This window comes from Amphiura filiformis, chromosome 6, assembly GCF_039555335.1.
Source record: "Amphiura filiformis chromosome 6, Afil_fr2py, whole genome shotgun sequence".
In the NCBI taxonomy this organism is placed as follows: Eukaryota; Metazoa; Echinodermata; class Ophiuroidea; order Amphilepidida; family Amphiuridae; genus Amphiura; species Amphiura filiformis.
Window position 1 is genome coordinate 25,884,443 of NC_092633.1, and position 22,384 is coordinate 25,906,826.

The 22,384-nt window shown below is 35.8% G+C and overlaps 1 protein-coding gene across 1 annotated transcript; it reads left to right on the forward strand.

The window, feature by feature from the left end:
* The first annotated feature begins 901 nt into the window (after positions 1-901).
* LOC140155185 (branched-chain-amino-acid aminotransferase, cytosolic-like) lies at positions 902-22,019 on the forward strand. Its single transcript, XM_072177921.1, has 11 exons — positions 902-1,050; positions 4,790-4,849; positions 5,317-5,517; positions 6,244-6,354; positions 6,986-7,105; positions 8,610-8,773; positions 9,829-9,971; positions 11,322-11,407; positions 11,947-12,015; positions 13,626-13,772; positions 14,777-22,019. The coding sequence occupies exons 1-11, from the start codon at positions 1,006-1,008 to the stop codon at positions 14,816-14,818; spliced, it is 1,188 nt and encodes a 395-aa protein (XP_072034022.1). The 5' UTR covers positions 902-1,005; the 3' UTR covers positions 14,819-22,019.
* Positions 22,020-22,384: the final 365 nt, after the last annotated feature.

Here is a 22,384-nt window from a genome sequence, read left to right on the forward strand (position 1 = left end):
GGGCACCCCAGGATGGCCCACCAAAAATTATCAATTTTCAGCCCCCCCCCCCTCCCCATGTGACTTATCAATGGCGGAGATGGTGGGGATCTTGTTGTCTCATTACGAAGTACATGCAGATTCAGAGCTCTACCAGGAGTTGTGGAAATTTAAAGAGCGGCAGAGGCGGTCTGCTGGCAAGAAGAAGCAGAATGCCTTGAATGGGGCAAGTGACAAAAATGGGCTATAAAAACGTTTTCAACGCTGAATTCTTAAAGGGACCATTGAAAGAAAAACACATTTCGTATCAAAATAAAGCTAATAGGCCTAACATAATTATAGAATCCATTTTCTGTACTTAATTAAATCCCTTATTTCTGTATTTATTTAGGCCTAGGCCTATTTATTTATTTATTTATTTATTTATTTATTTATTTATTTATTTAGGCCTACTCGTAGATCCCTTATTTATATATTTTTTTGTAGGCCTAGTAATGTGTAGATCTTTGTTTTTTCTTCTTGTTCTTGTATTATACTAAAGTGTTTTTTTGGGGGGGGGTGGGGTCGCGGCTGTCAGGTAGCCATCTTTATTCTTTATTCTTTTCTAAAACAGCACAACATATTTATTTTTCAGTATAAAAAAGATCAACATAGGCCTACAAGGTTTTTGATTTTTTTGTTTTGTTTTGTTTTGTTTTGTTTTGTTTTGTTTTGTTTTGTTTTGTTTTGTTTGTTTTTTGTTTTTTGTACTAATTTTTTTTGTTCTAATTTGACAATCACATTGGGATAATTTGACAGGAATATTGTTGGCGGTGTGCTACACACACGGTGGTGTTGAACCATCGCTGCAACAGCAATCCATATGCGCTAGCTTCTAGTGGCTGCTAGTCTGTTGGAGAGATTATCACAAGATCGCCGAAGAAATCGAAAGTGAATGCAGTGGAGCGAAAGTGCTCGAGGAAATCATCTTTTTTATGCATCTAAATTAGCTTGATTCACAGAATTTTTATTCATTGAGACAGGAGGATGGCATTTCTTATGATCCGACAAATCAAAGCCGCTTTAAAGCAGGTTTGTTATTAACAAATTAGCAGTTTCCAGTCTTTCCACTCAGCAAGGGTGCAAAATTCGACAGTCATAACATAATGAACTCATACTCATGACATTGCAAACACATTTAACAGTAAAAAGGAGTATTTCGTGATCATAGCAATTTTCATAGCAAAAATTTCAGTTGATTCCAATTTCGCATTTTGCGAATGCGAGTTATGCATGCAGCATCATATTCATAATTTCATAAATTTTTGATAAAAAGCATGATTTTATTATACTACTTTCTACTAGCTAGTTAGTAGGTATGCCAGGTGAATTCAAATTTGCCATCAAACTGCATCATTTTATATATCAAATTAAAGCCCTTGAGTAAAGAAAGCCAACACTGAAAAACAACATTACGGGGGTGTTTCTAGATCTTAGTCTCATGACGATAGCACCTTTTTTTAATGGAACTGCTATCAAAATCTCTCTGAAATTCCATGTGCGAGTCTCTCATCACCAAAAAAAATTATATATTTGGGTCAAGTGAAGTATAGACAACATATTTAGGAAGGTTTCTTTCTTAAAAAGCTTCTTTTAAATTTCAATGTAAATTTGTATTGCCGGTTTAGGCCATTTTGACTGACTAGCAAATGTGTTAACTGAGGTTTCCCTGTCATACCTATAGTTAGTACACTGTCACTGAGTGACTGGCACTGCTCTCAAGTCGAGCTTAGTATTCGCAAGGCAAACTTAAAAAAACGGGCAAACAGACACATCATTTATCGGTATGACATTTTGCATTATTGGTGATGCCCTATCTAAGTTTGCACTGAAGTACCATCTCAGTTTTGATGCGCCGACTTGGATCATGTGCTAATGAATTTGTATTTATTCTGGATAAGTAATGGAGTATTTATTACAATTTTAAGCATAGAAGTTTAGGTAAGGGAACAAACCAAAAGATCGAAACTAGTTTCGTTTGGGGGGGGGGTAAAAATACTCGATTACGTTTGTGCAAAAACATCGGTCTGAAGAATGTGTCATTATTATTATTATGTCAAAATTGTCAATATTTCACTATTACGTTTCTGGCAGGGAGGGAGGGGAAACGAAACTAGTTACGTTTATAGGACGTCATCGATCTTTTGGTTTGTTCCCTAAGAAGTAAATTAATATTATGACAAACATGCATCTACTTAAACTACAGGAGCCTTGTATTTTTTAGTACAAACTCTAATTGAAATCATGCAATTGCATTGCACTAGCTTTTTGTATACACTTCCTCCCATACCGTTGTGCAGAGCTACTACGGTATGGGTTCCCTGTACTAGACAACAACGGACTGTCTGTTGAGGCGCGTGAGAGCAATCGTGCGCCTAAATTGCTTTAAATTAGAGCAGTTTATCGCTCGGCAACTGGCAGCAACAAGCGCTGTATGAACTATGATGACCACAGCAGCCCTCGAATTAAGGATCTGAAGGGGCACGGCAACTTTTTTAGGGCAAGTTGATAATTGCCGTGGATTTTCACTGAAAAGGCAAGGCAGCACGGCAATTTGTAATATTTCAAAAAGGCATCAAGGCAACTGTTGAAAATTTGAGAAGGGCACCAAGGCAATTTTTCAAAAGCGAATAGATGCATTACCGTCAGCTGAATTTGACACCAAAGTAAAATTCGACTCTCAACTTTACACTAAAACTAACCTGATTGCTTAAAAAACCTGCTTTATAATAAAAAGCAATCAAAAATCAACAGTTTAATTTTGCGATCCCTAGTTCTGAGCTGCAAAACTGACTCGAAACAGCGATGAAACAGCTGTACATAACTTTGGTAATAATATTGATCAAATTCGCCGGGATAAAAACTATTTCATGCAAAACATATCTAGAGATGGGCTCACATGTACATGATAAGACGATACCGGAAGGGTATCGCCATCGGTTTGCAATGGGAAGTCAATGTTTGATAATCGAGAGAACAATTGATTTGCCCAGCGCTCAGATTTTGTTCACGACACGAGGTCGAGGAAGCTTTAGTTACTAACAGCGTTTCTGATTGGTCGATAGTACGTTGAAGGTATTTCTCTGACCAATCGAGAAAATGAAGTCAGATGAAGTCGGATTTCTAGCAACCAGATAATGTATAAAAGCCGATGTGATTGGCTGAACATGTAAGCTTATGTAGGGGTAATGAATATTAATTCACAACAAACTATTGTGTGTACTGTGATTGATAGCTGGATTACGATGCTCAAAATAGCGATCGTGTTCAAGATTTTCGATTTAATTTTCCACAATTTTGCGGGGATTTAACCAGTACTTGTTAATGATTTTATAATGAAGGGGCAGGGCTGGCGGCTAGGGCACCCACGGCAACTTCATTTAGGGGCACGGCAAGTGACTGCCGTCGGTAAAGGACATATTTTGAGGGCATTACGGCAATGGGGGTGGGCACCCACGGCAATATGCCGTCGGTGCCGTGGGGTAATTCGAGGGATGGACCACAGTATCTGAAAATGTTAAAATTTGTCTCAATAAAATGCTCTCAGGACGGTGATACGTCGTTATAATAAAGTGCCTGACACGTCGAACGATACAGAACCATCTACATGACGACTTCTTTTCCGTGCAAGTGCAACTAATTGTCGTCAGTAAAACAATGTGCTGTTGGCCGGGGTCAGTGCACATGTACACTCTCAGAGGGTGTATGAAATTCAAATGGAGCTGTCTAATGTGCTAATTCCATTTAAAATTCATACTCCCCTTATAGGGAAGATATTTCCAAAATATTCCACAAGGGTAGTGTGGATTTAAAATGGAACTGCCTGATGATAGGAACTTCCTAATTCTTTTTTTTTAATACACATAATAATAATAATCACAAGTTTCTACATATTTATAAATTTGTATAGTAAGTTCATTAATGGCAGTCTGAAACAAAAGGCGTTGTCCATTTTCTAGCACATGATTGGCTAGAAAGTGGAGGTACTGGCTGCCATGATAACCTATATACACAACGGATAACAAGATAAATTAGTTGATAAGTGACTTATCTCTGATAAGGATGTTATTATTACCACAAGGCAAATATTGACTAAGCATGGTTTGTAGAGTATCGAAATAACAGCACTGAAATCTATTTTGAAACATAATTTTTATTAAATTTATTATACCGGGTATTTCTAAATATATCAGTTTTGTGATTTAAACATTTGAAGGTACAAAATAGTGACCAAAACTTGATAGATTATTGCTTTATTATGTTTGATTCATTTATAATGCTATGTTAGAATAAAACAGGGACCTGCATTTCCTTGTGGTGATAATAAATTGACTGGCTCATGCTGCATATCTCAAGTAAAACTCATATCCGGTCAGGCAGATGCATAATAAATTTTCTTCACACCATCATGTGGTTATGTGTGGGCTGAGTATTTATATCTTGGGTATAAATTAAATGAGTCCATGTGGAATCAAACAAATGATATGTAAAGGACATAAATTTAGTATATCTTACCGATACTTTTGAAGCATGAGTAAACTTGGGATAAAAACTGTTTGTTACTTGGCAAAGTCGTATAAATGTACCTTCCAATGCTTAAGACAAACTCATGTAAGTTTTGATCTCTTGGTTTTATATTGAAATATAACAGAAATGAAGCCTGAAGTATTACCATTTCAATTCATTTCTAATAAGAAAATCAGTAAGCTGCATGTTTGTAATGTTACATCCATCTTGATCATGATGCTTTGATTTTCTGTACTTTTCTCAGGGTCACGCTTTGAACAACAGAGTGTTATATAATGCATATTCATCAACACAGACATTTAAGGTAAGAATATTTTGAAATAAATTTATTAAAAACACTGTACAGTGGACAACATTGATATATTTAATAGTGGCTCAATTTTGTTGCTGTTGAAAGAAATATTCTAATTTAACTAAGTTGATGACAAAAAAAACCCTGATGAGCCTTTTAAGTTAGGTCGGTCTCTACGGTCTGGCATTTTGTTCTTGTTTTTTTTTCTGGAGGCTAAAATTACCATAAAATTTTATTAAAATCTGACAGATCTGAAAAAATTTGACAATTTTGTGCAAAAATATTTTCTGAACATTTTCAGCCAAAATTGATCAAGTTTGGCCCAAAAATAGCTGATTTTACATGATTTTGATTCGCAAATTTTAAAAATTTTAAATTCCAAAACGCAAATTCTGGGTCAGTCAGGCCCGTAGAACAGTTTTGTTTTTTTGTCGTCTAACCATAAACTTCTTTCTTTTCTTTTTCTCTTTCATTAAAAGTATGAAGATATACAGATTGAGTTATCCAAAAATCTCAAGCCCAAACCAGATCCAGATAAGCTAACCTTTGGTAAATCCTTTACTGATCATATGCTGACAATAGCATGGAGTGAAAAGAATGGGTGGGATAAGCCTCAGATCCAACCATTTGGCAATCTCTCACTGCATCCAGCAGCATCTGTATTACATTATGCATTAGAGGTAAGAAATTGTAGGCGGTGAAATGGGATTACAAACTTGGTGTGTATGTAGAATGTAGTTACAAAAATTGTGATTTGTGAGGTTACGACATTGGAGTCTTAGGCAAAGTTTCTGTTCAATTCCAACTAGGTCATTATTGCATTCAGTACTAACGGTAATCACCTATGTGTCGGTAGCATTGGGGTATAGAATGTTTTATTTTTTGAGGACAATGTCTTATTACTAGTGAACTATTACATGACATAATACCTGGGACGTAACAATAATTTCTGGAAGGGTCTAATGTAATTTTAACATGGAATTTTCAGCATCTTTTCTGTCTTCATTCTCTCTAAATTAAAATACCTCTATGTTTGAAGCACTTATTGTGCACATTTTTTGAAAAATAAATGCTTTTGTTTTTTTACTGGAGGTCTAAATTGATTGAAAACTGAGGTTATGTGCCCGCGAAGACCATTCTTTCCATAGACTTACATGTAAAATCTGACGTGAGAACCTTTTTACTACTACTCTAGCTATTTGGTCATTACTCAGAAATCAGGAAGTAATTCTCAATTTAGATTTGGCTTTGTAAGATACAATTCGATAATGACAAAACCAAATCTAAATTGAGTGATGGAACATATAATATTTGAGAATTACTTCCTGATTTCTGAGTAATATCCAATTCATAAATTTTGAAAAAATTAATTTTGTTCATATATCTATGTAATTTTTTACTTGCAGCTCTTTGAAGGAATGAAGGCTTATCGTGGTGTAGACAACAAAATCAGGTTATTCCGTCCAATGTCCAATATGGACCGCATGTATAATTCTTCAGTCCGCTGTTCACTTCCGGTTAGTATACAAAACGGGGGGTTTGGAAGTAAGACATCAAGTAGGGACAGTGTAAATACAATGTAATAGTCTTTTTTAGCAAAATCTTCCAAAAAAGATGTTGCATGCGGTGAACAAAACACCACAACCAATCACACAGTGCGATAGCGCATTCAGTGAGCTTGTAGCGTGGTATGATTGTTCACTTGAATGTGGTGTATGGTAATGAAAGGCGGGCACATGTGTGACAAAAAATAACAAACTTGAACACAGTGAAAAGGGTGATCATAATTTGGCTCTGAAAGAAAAGAACAAATTTCATCCTGGACATGGATTTGACCTTTGACCCCTGGATTTTTAGTGGTCTTGCCAATTAAGCTATAAAACATCAGTTAAAAGTATGTTTTTTGCATCTTAGCAAGTAATGCAAATGAGAAGGAACTACTCTTGCTAAAACTTGAATAGTGGGACAAAATTTGCTATGAATGTATGGTATCCTTGACCTTGTTTAGATCATTATTTGTTGCTGGTAGCATTTAACTTTTTGATGCAACATTTTGGATACTTATCCAAATGGAGGACATGTTTTCTGTCATCAGCACATTTTACAATACTCACCCTTACGGTATGTTTTCCTTTGTTTGATTTACAGCCATTTGACAAAGAGGAATTGTTGAAATGTCTTAGCAAGCTTGTGAGTGTGGATAAAGAATGGGTGCCTTACTCTACAACTAGCACACTTTATATCAGACCAACATATATATCAACAGAGGTAAGCTATTAGGGAACAGATGGTGTACAAAACTATTAAAACAAACTACAAATACAATTTTGTTTGATAGCTGACCCGTCCATCTCTGCCTTAAACATAATTGTCAAAATCTTATCTTTTTAATACAAATGGAATTGCTCTCCCCCAGCAGAATGAGTTTTGTGTTTATGACATCATCAATCTGTTTTGATCCATTCCCTTGGTATCAAAAGAAAAGATAAGTCAGTGTGATTGAATGAAGTTAAATGTGCAATAATTGTGCTGGAAAAAAGGTTATATTTCTTACAAAAAGAATTATTTTTGTTAACAAAATCATGGTTCATTTCTACTTTATTGATCATTTATTTCTGATGCCATTTTCCTAATAAACATATTTCCTGCTTCTGGAACAGAGAAATATAACAGTAAATGCAAGTTATATTTTGATTTGATATTTAAAAACTTGATTTTCTCTACCACTCATTTTACTCCACCATATTTGTACCAAGTAATCATTTGTTATGATGATATTATTACCATCTGGCATTTGTCCAGATTAAACAAAAGCATGACTAATTACAACCAGGATTCAGGAATGTTTACATATTTCCTGTCCATGTGATAAAATGTTGATCACCATCACATGTTTTTCCAGCGTAATTAACGCTAGGATTTAAGCCAAGTGTTTATCATTGCGTTTCAAATGTGATGAAAGAAACTGATATAAATGTAGGTTTATTTTGTGTAGTATTCAAAACAAAGTAATGTTTCAGTGAAGTAAATAATTATAAGGCACAGCCTTTTTTTACCATAGGGCCGATCTATTGTCAGTTTATATCGGTTTCTATCAGAGATTAAACAGTCTGGGTTCAGAATGTGAATAGAATATTAATATTTCATACTTTATCTGGAAAACCCTGAAATTGTACAGCAATTGGTGCCTTTCATGAGTGTTACAAAGGTTTGTGCTTGTTGTGCTTGGGTCACATCCAGTTTATTGATACAACAAATTACATGCAGAATGAAACGAAGCAGTAACTTCCAAATCAATATATGCCAGCCATATGGCAATATGTGATGTGGTATATCGAAAGCAGACACTTTTGGGCAGGATTTTGTCTGATAGTTTATGGAATATAACTGGCATCTTGTATTTTTTGAGACATTTTTCAAGGTATTTCCTACTTTCAACATTGTCAATAATATTTATAAAGGCCGATATCTCAATTTCCAATTTTATAATACCATAACTTACTCAATATCTTCGCATAGGAATGTCCAATTTCGTTGGGGAAAACAGCGTTGTGGAGCAAAATATCTCCAAATTTAAGACCGGTAAAAACCTCAAAATTGATAACCTGCCCAAAAATGTCTGTTTTTGACATGACATGTCACATATGAATCTGGAGGTGCACCATTTTGAGCAATACTGGCATGGTAGAGTCCCGGCTCTTGAAATTTCCAATCATATATCGATTATCGTAATGAATAATACTACCTATTTGATTTTCATTTGTTCACATAGCCAACACTGGGAGTAGCATCTCCAGGACACGCTTTACTGTTTGTAATCTTGGGTCCTGTGGGACCTTATTTCCCAACAGGTGCATTTAACCCTGTCACATTATACGCTGATACGGAAAACGTGAGGGCGTGGAAAGGAGGTGTTGGCGATTGTAAAATGGGAAGGTAAGAATTAGCTCAGAATATCTAATGTAAAGGTTTCAATTCAGAATATCAGACCCCCTAAAATTCCAGGAACGATCGGTAGAATGATAAAATGTGAAAGCAGTCTCATATTCATGGCAGGTATGGTAAAAGTATGTACTTTTATGGTTAACATACAAATGTAAGCAGTCAATGCTGTCGATAGTTATCAACACTTCTTAAACACTTGAGAACGTTCCTGCAATCTTATTGGTTCTTACCTGTGTGATATGACACGGTATCACATGGGTCAGGGCGTGTGCATCAACGTGATACACAAACTCGCTATTTGAACCAATCGGAGGCGCATAGCAATAACAGGATTGATCAATTTTAAGCCCCAGGTAATTTCTTACAAAATTGATTAAAATTTATTGTACTTATGATGTTTTTATTTGAATTGAAGTGTTTAGGAATTGAGAATAAAGTTATTATTTTTAGCCACTGTGGTGCATCTATCGTCTCATATAACATGTGCGACATCATTATTTTTGGCGAAAACAACTCGGCTTCACCTCATTGTTTCACTTACAATAATGATGTTGCCCGTGTTATATGAGACGATAGATGCACTCCAGCGGCTAAAACCAATGCCTTTATTCTCTAATTAAACAATTATAGAATGAGTTGTTTTGTACTCAGGATCTACTTTGATTAAATTGACCTATATTAAAGCTGTTGATGATTTGGTGTAGCAGTGAAAATGTTTTGTACAGAAAACGCTTAATGTCAGTCAGTGCTACAGGCTGAAGTGGCCATCTTCAGGTTGCTCAGCATAGAGGTCAGAATTCTTGTAACCCGGGGTAGCATTTTAAGGGGTCTCGGGTCCAGGACTCCCTCTGATTTGAACCCTTTAATTTTGTACGTCTGAGTAGATGCATGGACCCCTTTATTTGCCAATTTGGACCCCTGGACTCAGCAGGTCTGACCTGCTAACCCTGCTTGTAACTTACTCGACAATATGTTTCAGTTTGTCCAGAGACAATTTTGCTATGAGGATGTTCAATACAATGTCTCTTGTTTGTTTTTGTTTTCAGTAATTATGGTCCTACAATCATGCCCCAGAAGGCAGCAGCAGCCAAGGGTTGTCAGCAGGTCCTGTGGCTCTATGGGGAAGAACACCTTCTCACAGAAGTAGGAACTATGAATATATTTGTATCATGGCACAATGAACAGGGAGGTAAGTTACTGGTATCTTAACATCTTACTCACAGTTCTGTGAAGAACAGATTAACATCTCTTTTGACAGATACTGGGGAGGAAACTTTCTTTTATGATCATTCACTCTAATATGTGCGTAGCCACATACATTACAAATTAAATGAACTACAATAAATAAATTTAGGTGTTTTATATAGCGCCTTTTGCCAGATCTCAGAGGGATCAAAGCGCTGTAATTTCGCTGCCATCATGAATCATCACAATCAGATCGCGTCAACTAGGCTGGTTGCAGCCGAACCTGGCGTAAACCTATCCGCACTTAGATTGTAACATCCACCAATTATCTGTGCAGCTCCCCAAATTCCATTGGGTGAAGGAAGTTTTTGATAACCAAACAACTAATCACCGATTATTTGAAAGCAGGAGGAAACCAGAGATCCCGGAGAAAACCTGCGAGAGCGAGCATGGAATCAGGATAAACGAAGTGCATATGAGTCCTTGGGCCGTGCCGGGGCTTGAACCCGGGACCTGAGTGGTGCAAGGCGAGGGAACAACCGCTGTGCCAACTCGAACTACATGGTTTATTACATTGCTTCCTAAACTGTGGGTCACCTTTATTTCTCATGAAATTTGGGTCATAGGAAAGCAATTTGAGAATTTGAGTAGCCTTGGCTTATATTCTTCACTCAAGAAGTCAATGCGATATATACATGATTAATGCGTTGTTTTGATATATGTCACATGGGGTCCATTTCATTAAACTTTACAAAGCTTTGTAAGTCTCAAAATCGTTCGTAATTTACAATGAGTCGTAAGTTCCATTTCACTAAACTTACGAATGATACCCTTCTTTAGTAATAGGGATTAACTACAGGGACCCTTCGTAAAGTTACACCTAGTATTAGGTATTCGTAAATTTATGAACGGTTACTTGAGTTATGGAGGGTTAAAAAGTTAAGTAAGATACACCCTTATCTAATCCAATCTGGCCAAAGGAGGCAATATTGAAATTGAGTTGTTATCATTTACCAGCTTGTCCAGTAGCCAAACATGCTATTGTTGTAATGCTTACTCTTAGCATACTTGGTTGCAACGTTATTAGCATTTATAAAGTCACTTTTGTTATGTAGCTTATTGTTTTTAATCTCTTTTTTTGCCTGTTTCTCATATTTGCAATTGCTAACTTTGTCCTCAGAGTGGTGGTTCCTGTTATCCCTTTTGTTAGCGGGCCTGAATGTACATCACTGTTAAACTGTCCATAACCACCAAAGTATGCATAAAACTTACCTTATCAATCTATGAAATCTAGAAACATAATCAAGTTCTTAACTCAACATTGTTTGTGTTACTGTTTGTCTGTTTGTTTCAGAGAAGGAATTGATAACACCTCCCTTAGATGGTACAATATTACCAGGTGTGACAAGAAAAAGTCTACTGGATCTAGCAAGGAGTTGGGTATGTCAGCTAGTACTACGGCCTATTACTTTAAACAAAATGTGGTTTATTAGCATATAGGAAGGGGGAAAGTAATAATTTGATCTTTCACAGAGAATCAAAATATTCAGTGCACTCTCAAAATGCATGATGTAGGCACTAAGGCAAGCCATAGCATATTTAAATAGACAAAATATGGAAAATGTATAAAACGAATGAGGATATATTTGTTTTGATCATATTCAGCTGCATTATGCCTAAATAGCCCAGCTACCGGTACGTGGAGACAATCAAATATTGTGGATACAATGCTATGCAGGTTTGTTGAAAACAATGCTATGGTTAAGAAAGCATGGTATATTTAGAAGAATGGAAAATGCATCAAATCAAGCAAAATATTTCCAGTTGAATGCCTGATTTCTGTGGGTGTTATTTAGTACATTGTAATACTTTTATTTTGTAAACATGCTCACAGATCTATGATATTAATTCTGCAAAATATCTGCTTATTATACCATGCTATTAGTCATAATTACTTGTTACCATGTGTTTATTTATAGAATGAATTTAAAGTGACAGAAAGGACACTATCTATGAAGCAATTCAAAAAAGCATTAAGTGAAAACAGGGTAAGTAAGCATTGAATGGGCTATTCCATTTAAAATCCACACTACCCCTGTAACAGATTTAGCTAAAGTCTTCCACATAGGGGGTGTGAGTTTCTAATAGAATAGACAGTTGGATAACTTCCATTTAAAATACTCACTCCATTTGTGGAAGATACAGGTAAAGCCATAATTACAGGGGGAGTATGGGTTTCAAAATGATTAACCCTGACTAATTATATTTGAAAAACATACTCCCTCTGTGGAAGATATGTCCAAAATCTTCCACAGGGGTAGTGTGGATTTCAACTGGAATAGCCCAATGAGCATGTGGGTGCAAATAATTAGGTTCAGAAGGCAAAAGGGTAAGACAGTAATAACAGCACTGACACTAAACTTGGACTTCCTGATTGGAAATAACACTTACATAAAGGGATGCAACTTGTTCTTACATAATTTATTTTGAATGTTTAAATTATGATTCAGTAGGCAGTTTCTTGTAATTAGGAAATGCTTTACAGGGGGGGGGGGTCCCAGAAACTCTTTCCATGCAAGTGTTGATTGCAGACAATATGTTTAAAAACAATTTAATTCATAAAATTCGAAATTGTACATTTTCATGACCATATTTAGAATAAGCATGGAAAATGCACTAAATTGAGTAAAAAGAAGCCTAGTATTGGCTCAGAGGCTCTTGAAATAGCTCTTGATATTTGAGAAAATATCTCAAAACTTGGACTTTTTATGTTGAAGGAGCATACTCAGGGACTTAGCGGCTGAAATGTGCTTACAGTAGGCTGATTATTCATGTTTTTAGCATGAACTGGTGGAAAAAGGGCTCAAGTCCCAAAACCACTCCTGGGCATGTACCTGGTATCATTATTTTTTAATAAATTCATTTTGATGGACTAATGGTACATGTATGTAATAGTGTACAACAGTACAAGGTTTGTCGTTTTTTAAATTCCACCTTCGGTAATTTAATAATTACATTTTAAGTAATTTTTGTGTAAATGGATACATTTTACACAAAAATATAAATTGTATTGGTATAGTTGTTGTAAAATGTTCGTTCCAAAAAGATCAAATGTATTGAGCCTTTCCCTTGATTAGATGTATTGAGAAAGTGATATGCAAACCAGATTATTTCACAACAGCATGTAGATTGTAAAACACTTTAACATATTCATGATGATTCTCATCGGCAGTTAGTAGTAGTTAGTACCAAGGGTATATCTTAATGTTTTGATACTAGCCAGCTGGAAAGTAACCAGTAACAATTACCAGTTAACAATAACATAACTTATTCCTGCCCGACCCAGTGAAGTCTTATTGAGCAAGTAAAATCACTAACAACAAGTCAGTGGTAATTTCACATTTTACCCTGACCAACACTTACAGCAAAGTTAATTAACTATTGGGCTCATGCTAAAGTACATCCCTGGTAGTAACTGGGGTTTTTCCTTTGTGTAAAACTGTGCGGAATTAGCCTAACACAGAAATATTCTATTAAAGGATTATACAGCCTTATTCCGCTGTTTAATTCTTGAATGGAGTCTTTACACTAGTGTAACTCATGAATATCTTGTACCAAGAATACACCATACCTGACACCACCATTTATTTTGCCACAGATACATGAGATGTTTGGAGCTGGTACAGCCTGTGTAGTATGCCCAGTGAATAAGATTCTATACAACGGTGAATGGATGGATATACCATGTACCGTAGATGATACATCACTTACAAAGAGATTCTTCACAGAGCTCACTGATATACAAGTAAGTCATGAAATCTGGCTATTGTTGCCATGTTTAAGGTGGGGTGGACGGGAGCATGACCTAGTGATGTGTGCACTCAATATTTAAAACAAATAAAGCTGACACTCAAGAGGAATGGTATAGGTTCTATAAAGGAGATCCCAAGGGGTGTCATTTCTGCCCCGTGTAGTTTTGCTTTGAAATATTGTTGGCTTTAACTCAAGAACCACATGACCTATGGTAATATCAATGCGATTATTTGCATCCGTGACTCATTCCCTATAAGATCGCTGTATTAATGTTAAGATGTACACTGCAGTTTTTTAGTAAAATGGCTAAATTTGTAATTTCTCCTGCCATTCCAATCACCATGTATTTTAGGGTTGGGGATAGGGTTATGGATTGGTGTCGGTGTTAATATTAGGACAACGGATATTCTGTGACTAGTCTGATTTGTTTCAATTTCAACATAAGTATTGTGACATTTATCAATTTATAGGTTACCCTTTGCAACTTGTATTGTATTATAACCCAGTTGCAGACAAAGTATGATTCTGTATTACCTTGTAGCATATTGACAACATACAGAAGAGTTGGAAGAGAACACAGTATAGGCTATCATTTTCTTTGGAAGGGGGGGGGTCCCACATTTACAAAAAGTTGGCATGAATAAAATTGCGCCCCCCCCCCCTATTTCGGTAACAAAGATTTTATGACCCCCTACCACCGATACACCTTACCCCTAAACAGGCTAAAATTATATTGAAATCTGTCTTTTTGAATAAAATAAACACACTATCTGTGATCATCTTGTGACTCCCTACATTTTGGTCATCAAAAATTTTATGACCCTCTTATTTTCCTTTCCAAAAATTTATGACCCCCTCCCACATATATTTGCCCCCCCACTTCCGAAGAAAATGATAGCCCCTTCATACAAAGAAATTAAAAGATAAAAGTTTTGGGTTTATTCACCTAATATCTTGTCCATTGGTGCTCACTTACTCTTATATTCTTCATTTCAGTATGGCCGAGTACCTAGTGATTGGGTCCAAGAAGTAGATTGATACCAGCCATAAAGCCTTTCAACTAAGCCATATAAAGGAAGACCACAGATCTATATATGCAAGAGACTATTTAAAGTGGATTGTGGTTGACCTAGATGCAGCTGCTGAAACCAATATATACTGCCATAAATAATCATGTGTTGGTGATGCTGAGGTGAAATTGGTTGTTTTTAAATTTTGATTTTAGCACACGTACACACCCATATGTACATTGTACATATACATATTTTATCGAGGGTATTTTATTGTAATTCTGTGGACCAACCTATAGTGGTGATGTGTTTGCTGTGATTTGCACAAAAGAGAAGCAGAACAGGTCTTAATATTCTTTGAAACACATGGTTTGGGATTTCTGGCCTAACATATCAATCAATGCACTTGAGGCGAGTGAGAGTGATCACTCGCCTAAAATGAAGCTGAGGAGAGCTTTTTATCACTCACCTACATTTGGTGTAATATGAATACAAGTGATTAAAATCACTCGCCTTCAGCTCACCTGAAAAGTTTTGAGGAGAGTGATTTGTCACTCGCCAGCAATTTTGGAGCAGCAGCTGTGAGATTTTGAAATTAGTGTCAAAGTAATGTTAGCCAGCTATATGTACTAAATTACCAAGTGTCTCCATTTATTTCCAATGTGTGTAAATCTTGTCTGGTGTGGTCGCATCATTTTGATAGGAAGTTACCACAACCGTGATGAAGTTAGAAAAACTGAAAAGTTACAGAGTGCATATTTGTTGAAATGTAAAGTTGCAACCTTGCATTGATTACATTTCATATGAAAGCTCAGCTTTGCAGATATATACAAAGGCTGTTGGTTGGTTCATGGATGATGTAACGTTTTATAGGGTAATGTTTTGACCTATGTAGTCAAATATAAAATGTGACCATCCACCACGAAAATGGTAGTAAAGACAGCTCTAGATCATTTTCTGTTTATTGCAGATTTTAAAAGAATGCACTTTCAGCTTTATAATGACACCTCAACCAGCTTCATTGGACATCTGGAAGTGAAGTTATGGTTCAACAAAGGTCAAATTCCTAATATATTTTGCATAGAAATCCATATACTTGTTTGTGATTGTGTCTCAAAATGGAAAATGCCGACTTTACAACAAGTTTTTGGTGGATGGGCACAAATGTGCATATAACAAGGTAGAAGCAGTTACTGCTTCAGATGTGGATTGCAAGGTTGGTGCTGATTGCTCTTAATGATTGTGTTATCTGAAAGGTTTCTTAAAAAGCAGATTTGAAAAGATGTTAAATACTCAATCCCATTTTGTTTGTGGCATGAGGGATTTAATTCAGACCAATAATTGACCAAAGTAAGAAACAGGATTCCAGGGCGATGGTATGTAACCATTAAATATAAATATTGGAAGGTTCTATTGAATTGGTAATGAGACTTTTTGATATTCAGTACATGTCATTATGAATTTGGCAGACAGCCAATCCGGATTTGGCTTTTGGTAAATTCATGTTACGTTAAAAAAATAAACATGCTGCTATAGGCAAAGCATTGTTCCCTTGTTCTCAAATTCAAAAATAATGCATACATAACATCATTAACATGAATTTACCAAAAGCTAAATCCGGATTCGCCTGTCTGCCGAGTTCATGATGATGTGCATGAATGGAAAATGGCCTATTTAAGCGTGTGCTAAAGAAATGGAGAATATGAGTGGAATAAACTTCAGGCATGAAAATTTCAGCATTTTTTGTAATTGTTTTCAGTGTTTTTTCAGCCTATTTCTGAATTAAATTCACTGAAAATGGTAAAAAGCATAGTTTTCAGTGTTTTTTTTCAAGACCAGTTTTCATGCCTGAAACTTGCCAATCCAAAAACATAAATCTATTTTTTTTTTTTTTAAATTTATTTACAGGGTACAAAGTAAACATTTTTAACACAACAGTATTATGTATTCTGATATTTATTGATAGTTTTAGACACAATTAGGAGTTAGAGTAAACAGTCAAGGTGTGGCTAAATAAAAAAAAACCACCAGACTTGGAGAGTTGTAACTGCAGTGCATCGCTCACAGAGATGAAATTGGTATACCGGCGGATTATTTCAGTATACACCTAGAAAGCTTGTTTGCAATCAACGTACATCTTTGAGAGCGACAACACATGATAAACAAAAAGCAAATCTATGTATTATGCATGCTTTCTGATGCCAACTAACATTCGAGTAAGGGCATTTGCCAATATATCCGGATGTACATTATTTTTGTCTCCATGTGTGACAATCCAGTATGGATTTCCCACAGCCATACATATTGCACTATTCGCCCTTCGCACGGATCCGCCATCTTGCTACCAAAACATGGTTCTCTCTGCAAGTGCATGCGCAAAATGCGCATTTTTGTTTCTCGCGCTTTCTTTGCATCGCGCCAGAAGGCTTTTGCAACTCGTACGCAGTAAATTAAAGTGTGCATTTGACAGGCGTAAACAGTACGCACACACAGCATGCACTTTGCAGGTAGAACCTTGTTTTGAGACGACCGTGCGATTGCCGAATATGGAGTCCCCTCTCTCCAAGTCCGACTTCTGTAGACTAAATTATTTTAAAGGTAGCATATGTCTTGAATTAATTTAAAATGAACGAACACTGTATGACATTTTAGACTGTGTGTAACGGTATGCTTCTGTAACATTTAGAAAATGCCATGTGGGCGCATTATCATTGGTTGAGTAAGTGGAAATACTGTAGTTTGTCACGCTGTGTTCGTTCATTCGAAATTTTTTTTTACCATAGTGATAAGGGTTTGCCTCTGCCTGTGATGAAGATTCATTCTGCCTTTGATAAAGATCCTGCTAGGATCAAAAGCTCAGGCCATTAACCAAATTTGAATGGTGTAAAAGTTGTGAAACTTGGAGGTAGTGTAGCTGCACTATAGGGCACATGCATGTTTCATAAAGCTGTGATGTGGTTGCACATGTTGAAGTGATAGCAGCACTTGGCCAGAAGTCAATAGTGTGGTGTATTTATTATGTAATACCTAACTTGAACTTGTATAGATAATAAATAATATTACCTCAGGAGTAGAAATGAAATTTCATCATGTACTAAAAGCAAGTAGAATTCTGGATAAATTGTTACAATATTTTCATGTATGCTTGATTTAAGAGGGTACTACTGCCCAGTTTTGTGCCTATTTTTGCATTTTTCTCAAAAATTATAGCGCATTGATGACAAGTAAGATATGTACATTATAGGGGCAAGGGCTACAGCTACTGCACTGGAAATTTTATTTGAGCATAGACAACAGTTGTGAAGTGTTACAGTCAAAAATGAGAGAAACCCAATATTTTATCAATAAGTCAATAACTACTTTGAGTTGCTGAATTTTCAGTGCAGTTGTTGTAGTCCTTGCCCCTATAATATACATATCTTACTTGTCACCAATGCGCTATAATTTTTAAGAAAAATGCAAAAATAGGCACAAAATTGGCCAGGGGTGTAGTACCCCCTTAAGGAGGTATGAGTTATGCATTGTCTTATGTTCAACTGGTTTATAATCATAATTTCTTCCAACCTTTATCAATATGATGCAAATCTGTATGACAGGTGCATTGGGCTATTCCATTTAAAATCCACACTACAGCTCAACTTACCGTACTTTGCCTACATTCGACCTTGCATGATTTTTGAGTTGACACAGTCATGAAAATAACTATAGATACTTGACAAGACCATTATTAGCCCAGTTCTGAACCTTTTCATTGATCATTCATAACAATAGGTATCTGATAGATCAGTGAAGATACGAAGGGATTATAATATATCCGTAACCTTGATATTATAGTACATCTCGAGGAAAAAGTGCAATGGACATGTTTTCATTTTATGTTTCAAATATCCCACGCATGAAAATTGAGTATTTACCCCAAAAATGAAAATGGAACGATTTATTGGAAATCTGTTTTAACAGATTTTTTTGACATCTTTTTCTGCACTGTATTATACCTAAATTAAGAAATTTGATAAATATTCAAAGAAAATATAGGTCATCCAAAAATTGTGATTTTTACACATTTTGGGGCAAAAAAGGAAAAATAAGCAAAAATATCAAAATCTGTCTAACAGTTTCATTCATCAAGTCATAACAAACGGCCTACATGCTTAATTTCTAATAAAATATTGAAATTGTGAAAAATATAGGTATTTATTGATTTTCATGTTTTTTCTTGCAAATATGCTAATAATATGCAAATTATGAAATTGCAAAATAAAGTTTCTACATAGCTTACATCTTTCAAGTATGATGTTCAAAATGACAGACATCAAAAAGAGATTCGATGAAATGTAAAGGTGTAGTAACAATTTTGGCATGGACTGTCTGGTTAGGCAAAGTACGGTAAGTTGAGCTGTACCCTGTTGGTAATATCTTCCGCAGAGGAAGTATGAATTTAAAATGGAATGGACACATTGGCAGTTCAGTTCATACATCCTCTGAAAAAGATTCAACCTGAATCTTCTACTGAGGGAGGGTGAGTTTCTAATGGAGCTACTAATGTGTTAATTCCGTTTGAAATTCATACTCCCCCTGTGGAAGATATTTCCAAAATGTTCCACAGGGGGAATGTGGATTTTAATTGGATTAGCCCAATAGTTCTTTGACCCTGTGCTCAGGCCAGTTCTTGCTGGCAAAAAATATATGGTTTGCAGAGAATACATGATTTGTACCCATGCTCTATATGATATCAACCTTAGACATGATGTGTCTGCAGTACTTGTTGAAACAAATACTTGTCTTTGTAATAGGCCCATGTTTTGTGAAAATCCCAGTCCCTGAAGTTGGGAACATAGTATACAAATATAGACTGCTCTTGAGGGAGATGGCGAGAACTGTTCTTGGTGATCTTGAGACCATGTGTCTACTATTTCCTGAGTGGTCTTGGAGAAATAGTAAACCCATGGTCTTGAGATCTCACTATCTCAGAATAAAGAGCATTCTATACTTGTTTTATACACCATGTACATATTTTTTTGGCATCTGATTGGTTAAAAGCAATTTTGTATTCAGACCTAGTAGTAGTATAAGCCTAGGCAAATTAACTTTAACAAATTTTACTTGACCAATGCTTCTTGGTGCTTACTGTTCTTGCTGTGTTAAAAAATCCATAAATCCAAAAGTAATGCTGCAGCAAATCAAAATGAAACTGTTCCAAACTTCCAATTCAAAAAGTGAACAAAAAGTTAATATTAAACTGCAATATTTTCATATATCCAACATTAATTCAGCCAGTACCTAGGGAAAAATAGAAATTGAAAATTCCATGTGGTCTTTCAGTTCAGTTCAGTTTTATTTTAAGTAATTCATTGGTAGAGCACCAGGGCAGTCACCTTCAGAGCCTTATTTCACCAATATACAGATGAGCACTCCATTATAATGCCTTTATGAAGGTATTTCTTGAACTGCATATCTCCTTGTCTTGGGTAGGCATCAAACAATTCTCTGAGGTCTCTGGACTTAGGACCAGACTCTGGTGGGTTAAACCGGTTTTAATGGATCCCAACCATCTTGCTTCCCTCAGAGATAGATTTAATTAAATCATCATCAGTATATCAATTATTATTACTGATATTATAAGTTAAAATGTAAGTAAGTAAATATAAGTAATGTGACAAATACAGAAATAAGTAGTATAATAATTTAGATAAAGTAAAAATCAAAAAAATTAATTACAGCTAGATAACGAGAATTAAGATAAATTTATTTCAAGAGTGAAGATATATACGTAATTGAAAATTTATTAAATTATAAATAAAGATGGATGGCGAGGTTACTACTAAACGCCGGGCATGAGAACGTAGTAACCTCAACAAATACAAACTTACATACATTGAACATGAGAACACAGGTAGACATAATTAATGGAGAAATCAATGTGAATTTTATTTCTCCTGAATTATATTTCTCCTTTCTCCTGTATGCATTCTTGAATGCACCGTAAACGTACTAATTTGAGGAAACTATTTTGCATTCTAATATCCACTTTTGCACGGTTTGTCTCCTGTGTAAGTTTTGTTGCGGGCATTTTCCTCTTCTTTAATTCCTTGACTGCTGAGGAGTGGTACATTGTGCACACTGTGCACAGGTGTCATTTCTCTCAAGTTCTCTTGCCCCCTGGTTTCAGAAGAATCATGTGATATCATTGAAGTCTTGTGTATCTGTCTGCGAATTCATGTCCAAAGATTTGTATCTTGGGTTGTAATTGGATTCTTGTATCCAATGCTAACTTTGCCTTCCTTTTTGAGTGCTGTCATATTTGAAAGTCTTGTTGGCATTGGCAAAATCAACTTGACTTCCGTGAAGTGATGTTGTAGGCCTCGCCTTGTTGCCATGTAGTAGTATTCTCCATCTCCCAAATGAGCAGATGTATAGAATTGCGCAAACACTTGATCCAGCTTAGAATTTGACAAATTGTCCATCTCTCCGACATGATAATTCCAAATATTCCTGAAAGACAGTTTTTGCAAATTTAATTTGCATTTTGGTGTAGCACTGTCTGCTCCACCATTCTCTTCAAATCCTTATCCATTACCAGGCTAAAGCTTTACTGGTCAATTGTGCAGGGCTGTGGCGGATTCCTCATGCGAGTTGGCCAGTGATCATTTCTTCCACAGACTATTGTTTATTTTCCTCTTCTTTAATTCTGTTACTGCCACAGACGTTACTGCTGAGGAGGCGTGAATTGAGTACACTAGATCTGTGTATTGACTATGTGTGCAGGGCTATCAAATGTCTTAGTAAGTTACCTGAATATTTGAACGTCATGCCACATACCTTACATTGACATGGTCTGACACCTGTATGTTGTACTGATTTTTCTGGAATAGGGAGTAGATCTGTGTATAATTGATTAAGTGTGCTGATCTTTTAAATGTCTTTGTAAATTCCCTGAATATTTGAACGTCATGCCACATACGCTACATTGATATGGTCACATGTAAATGCTTTTGGCAAACAGCACAGCTATATGTAGTTCTCTCCTCAGCAATGGCAACTAAATTAATTGTGTATTTAATAATAAAAATAATCATAATAATAATAATAATAAACATGCTTTTACTGAAGCGCCCAATACCGGAAGGCTTCTAGGCGCTTTACAATAAGAAACAAATAATGATACAATATATAACGTAAGGTTAAGACCAAACACATATACCAATAAGTTAACATAAATAAAAACCACCAATAATTAAACAAACATGATTAAAAAGTTTTTTATGTTATAGTTTGTATACAGACAGTTCAATCAATTTCAGAATTGTTTTTGGTAGACCATTAGTCGCTCCTGGTATTTTCTCCACCACTATCCGGGCTTGTTTATAACGCCTGTTGCACAGGTACTGTACTGCGGTGGCTGCGGCAGCAGGACCCTTCCTGCTATTGTTCTACGTGACAAAAGACAAAACAAGTATTGAAAGTTTACAATTAGCACTTTAAAAACTGACTGTAATCAGCTCAAAAAAGCACAGTTTGTGAAGCATATAGTATGCACACATAGTCATAATACTTCCAGCCTAAGCCCACTTTACTGACTGTTGCCAACAGATGC

Coding starts and splice junctions, on each gene's coding strand:
- LOC140155185 (XM_072177921.1), top strand. CDS start 1,006: ATGGCATTTCTTATGATCCGACAAATCAAAGCCGCTTTAAAGCAG. Junction 6,355..6,985: donor CAGTCCGCTGTTCACTTCCG/GTTAGTATACAA, acceptor TTTGATTTACAG/CCATTTGACAAAGAGGAATT. Junction 13,773..14,776: donor CAGAGCTCACTGATATACAA/GTAAGTCATGAA, acceptor TCTTCATTTCAG/TATGGCCGAGTACCTAGTGA.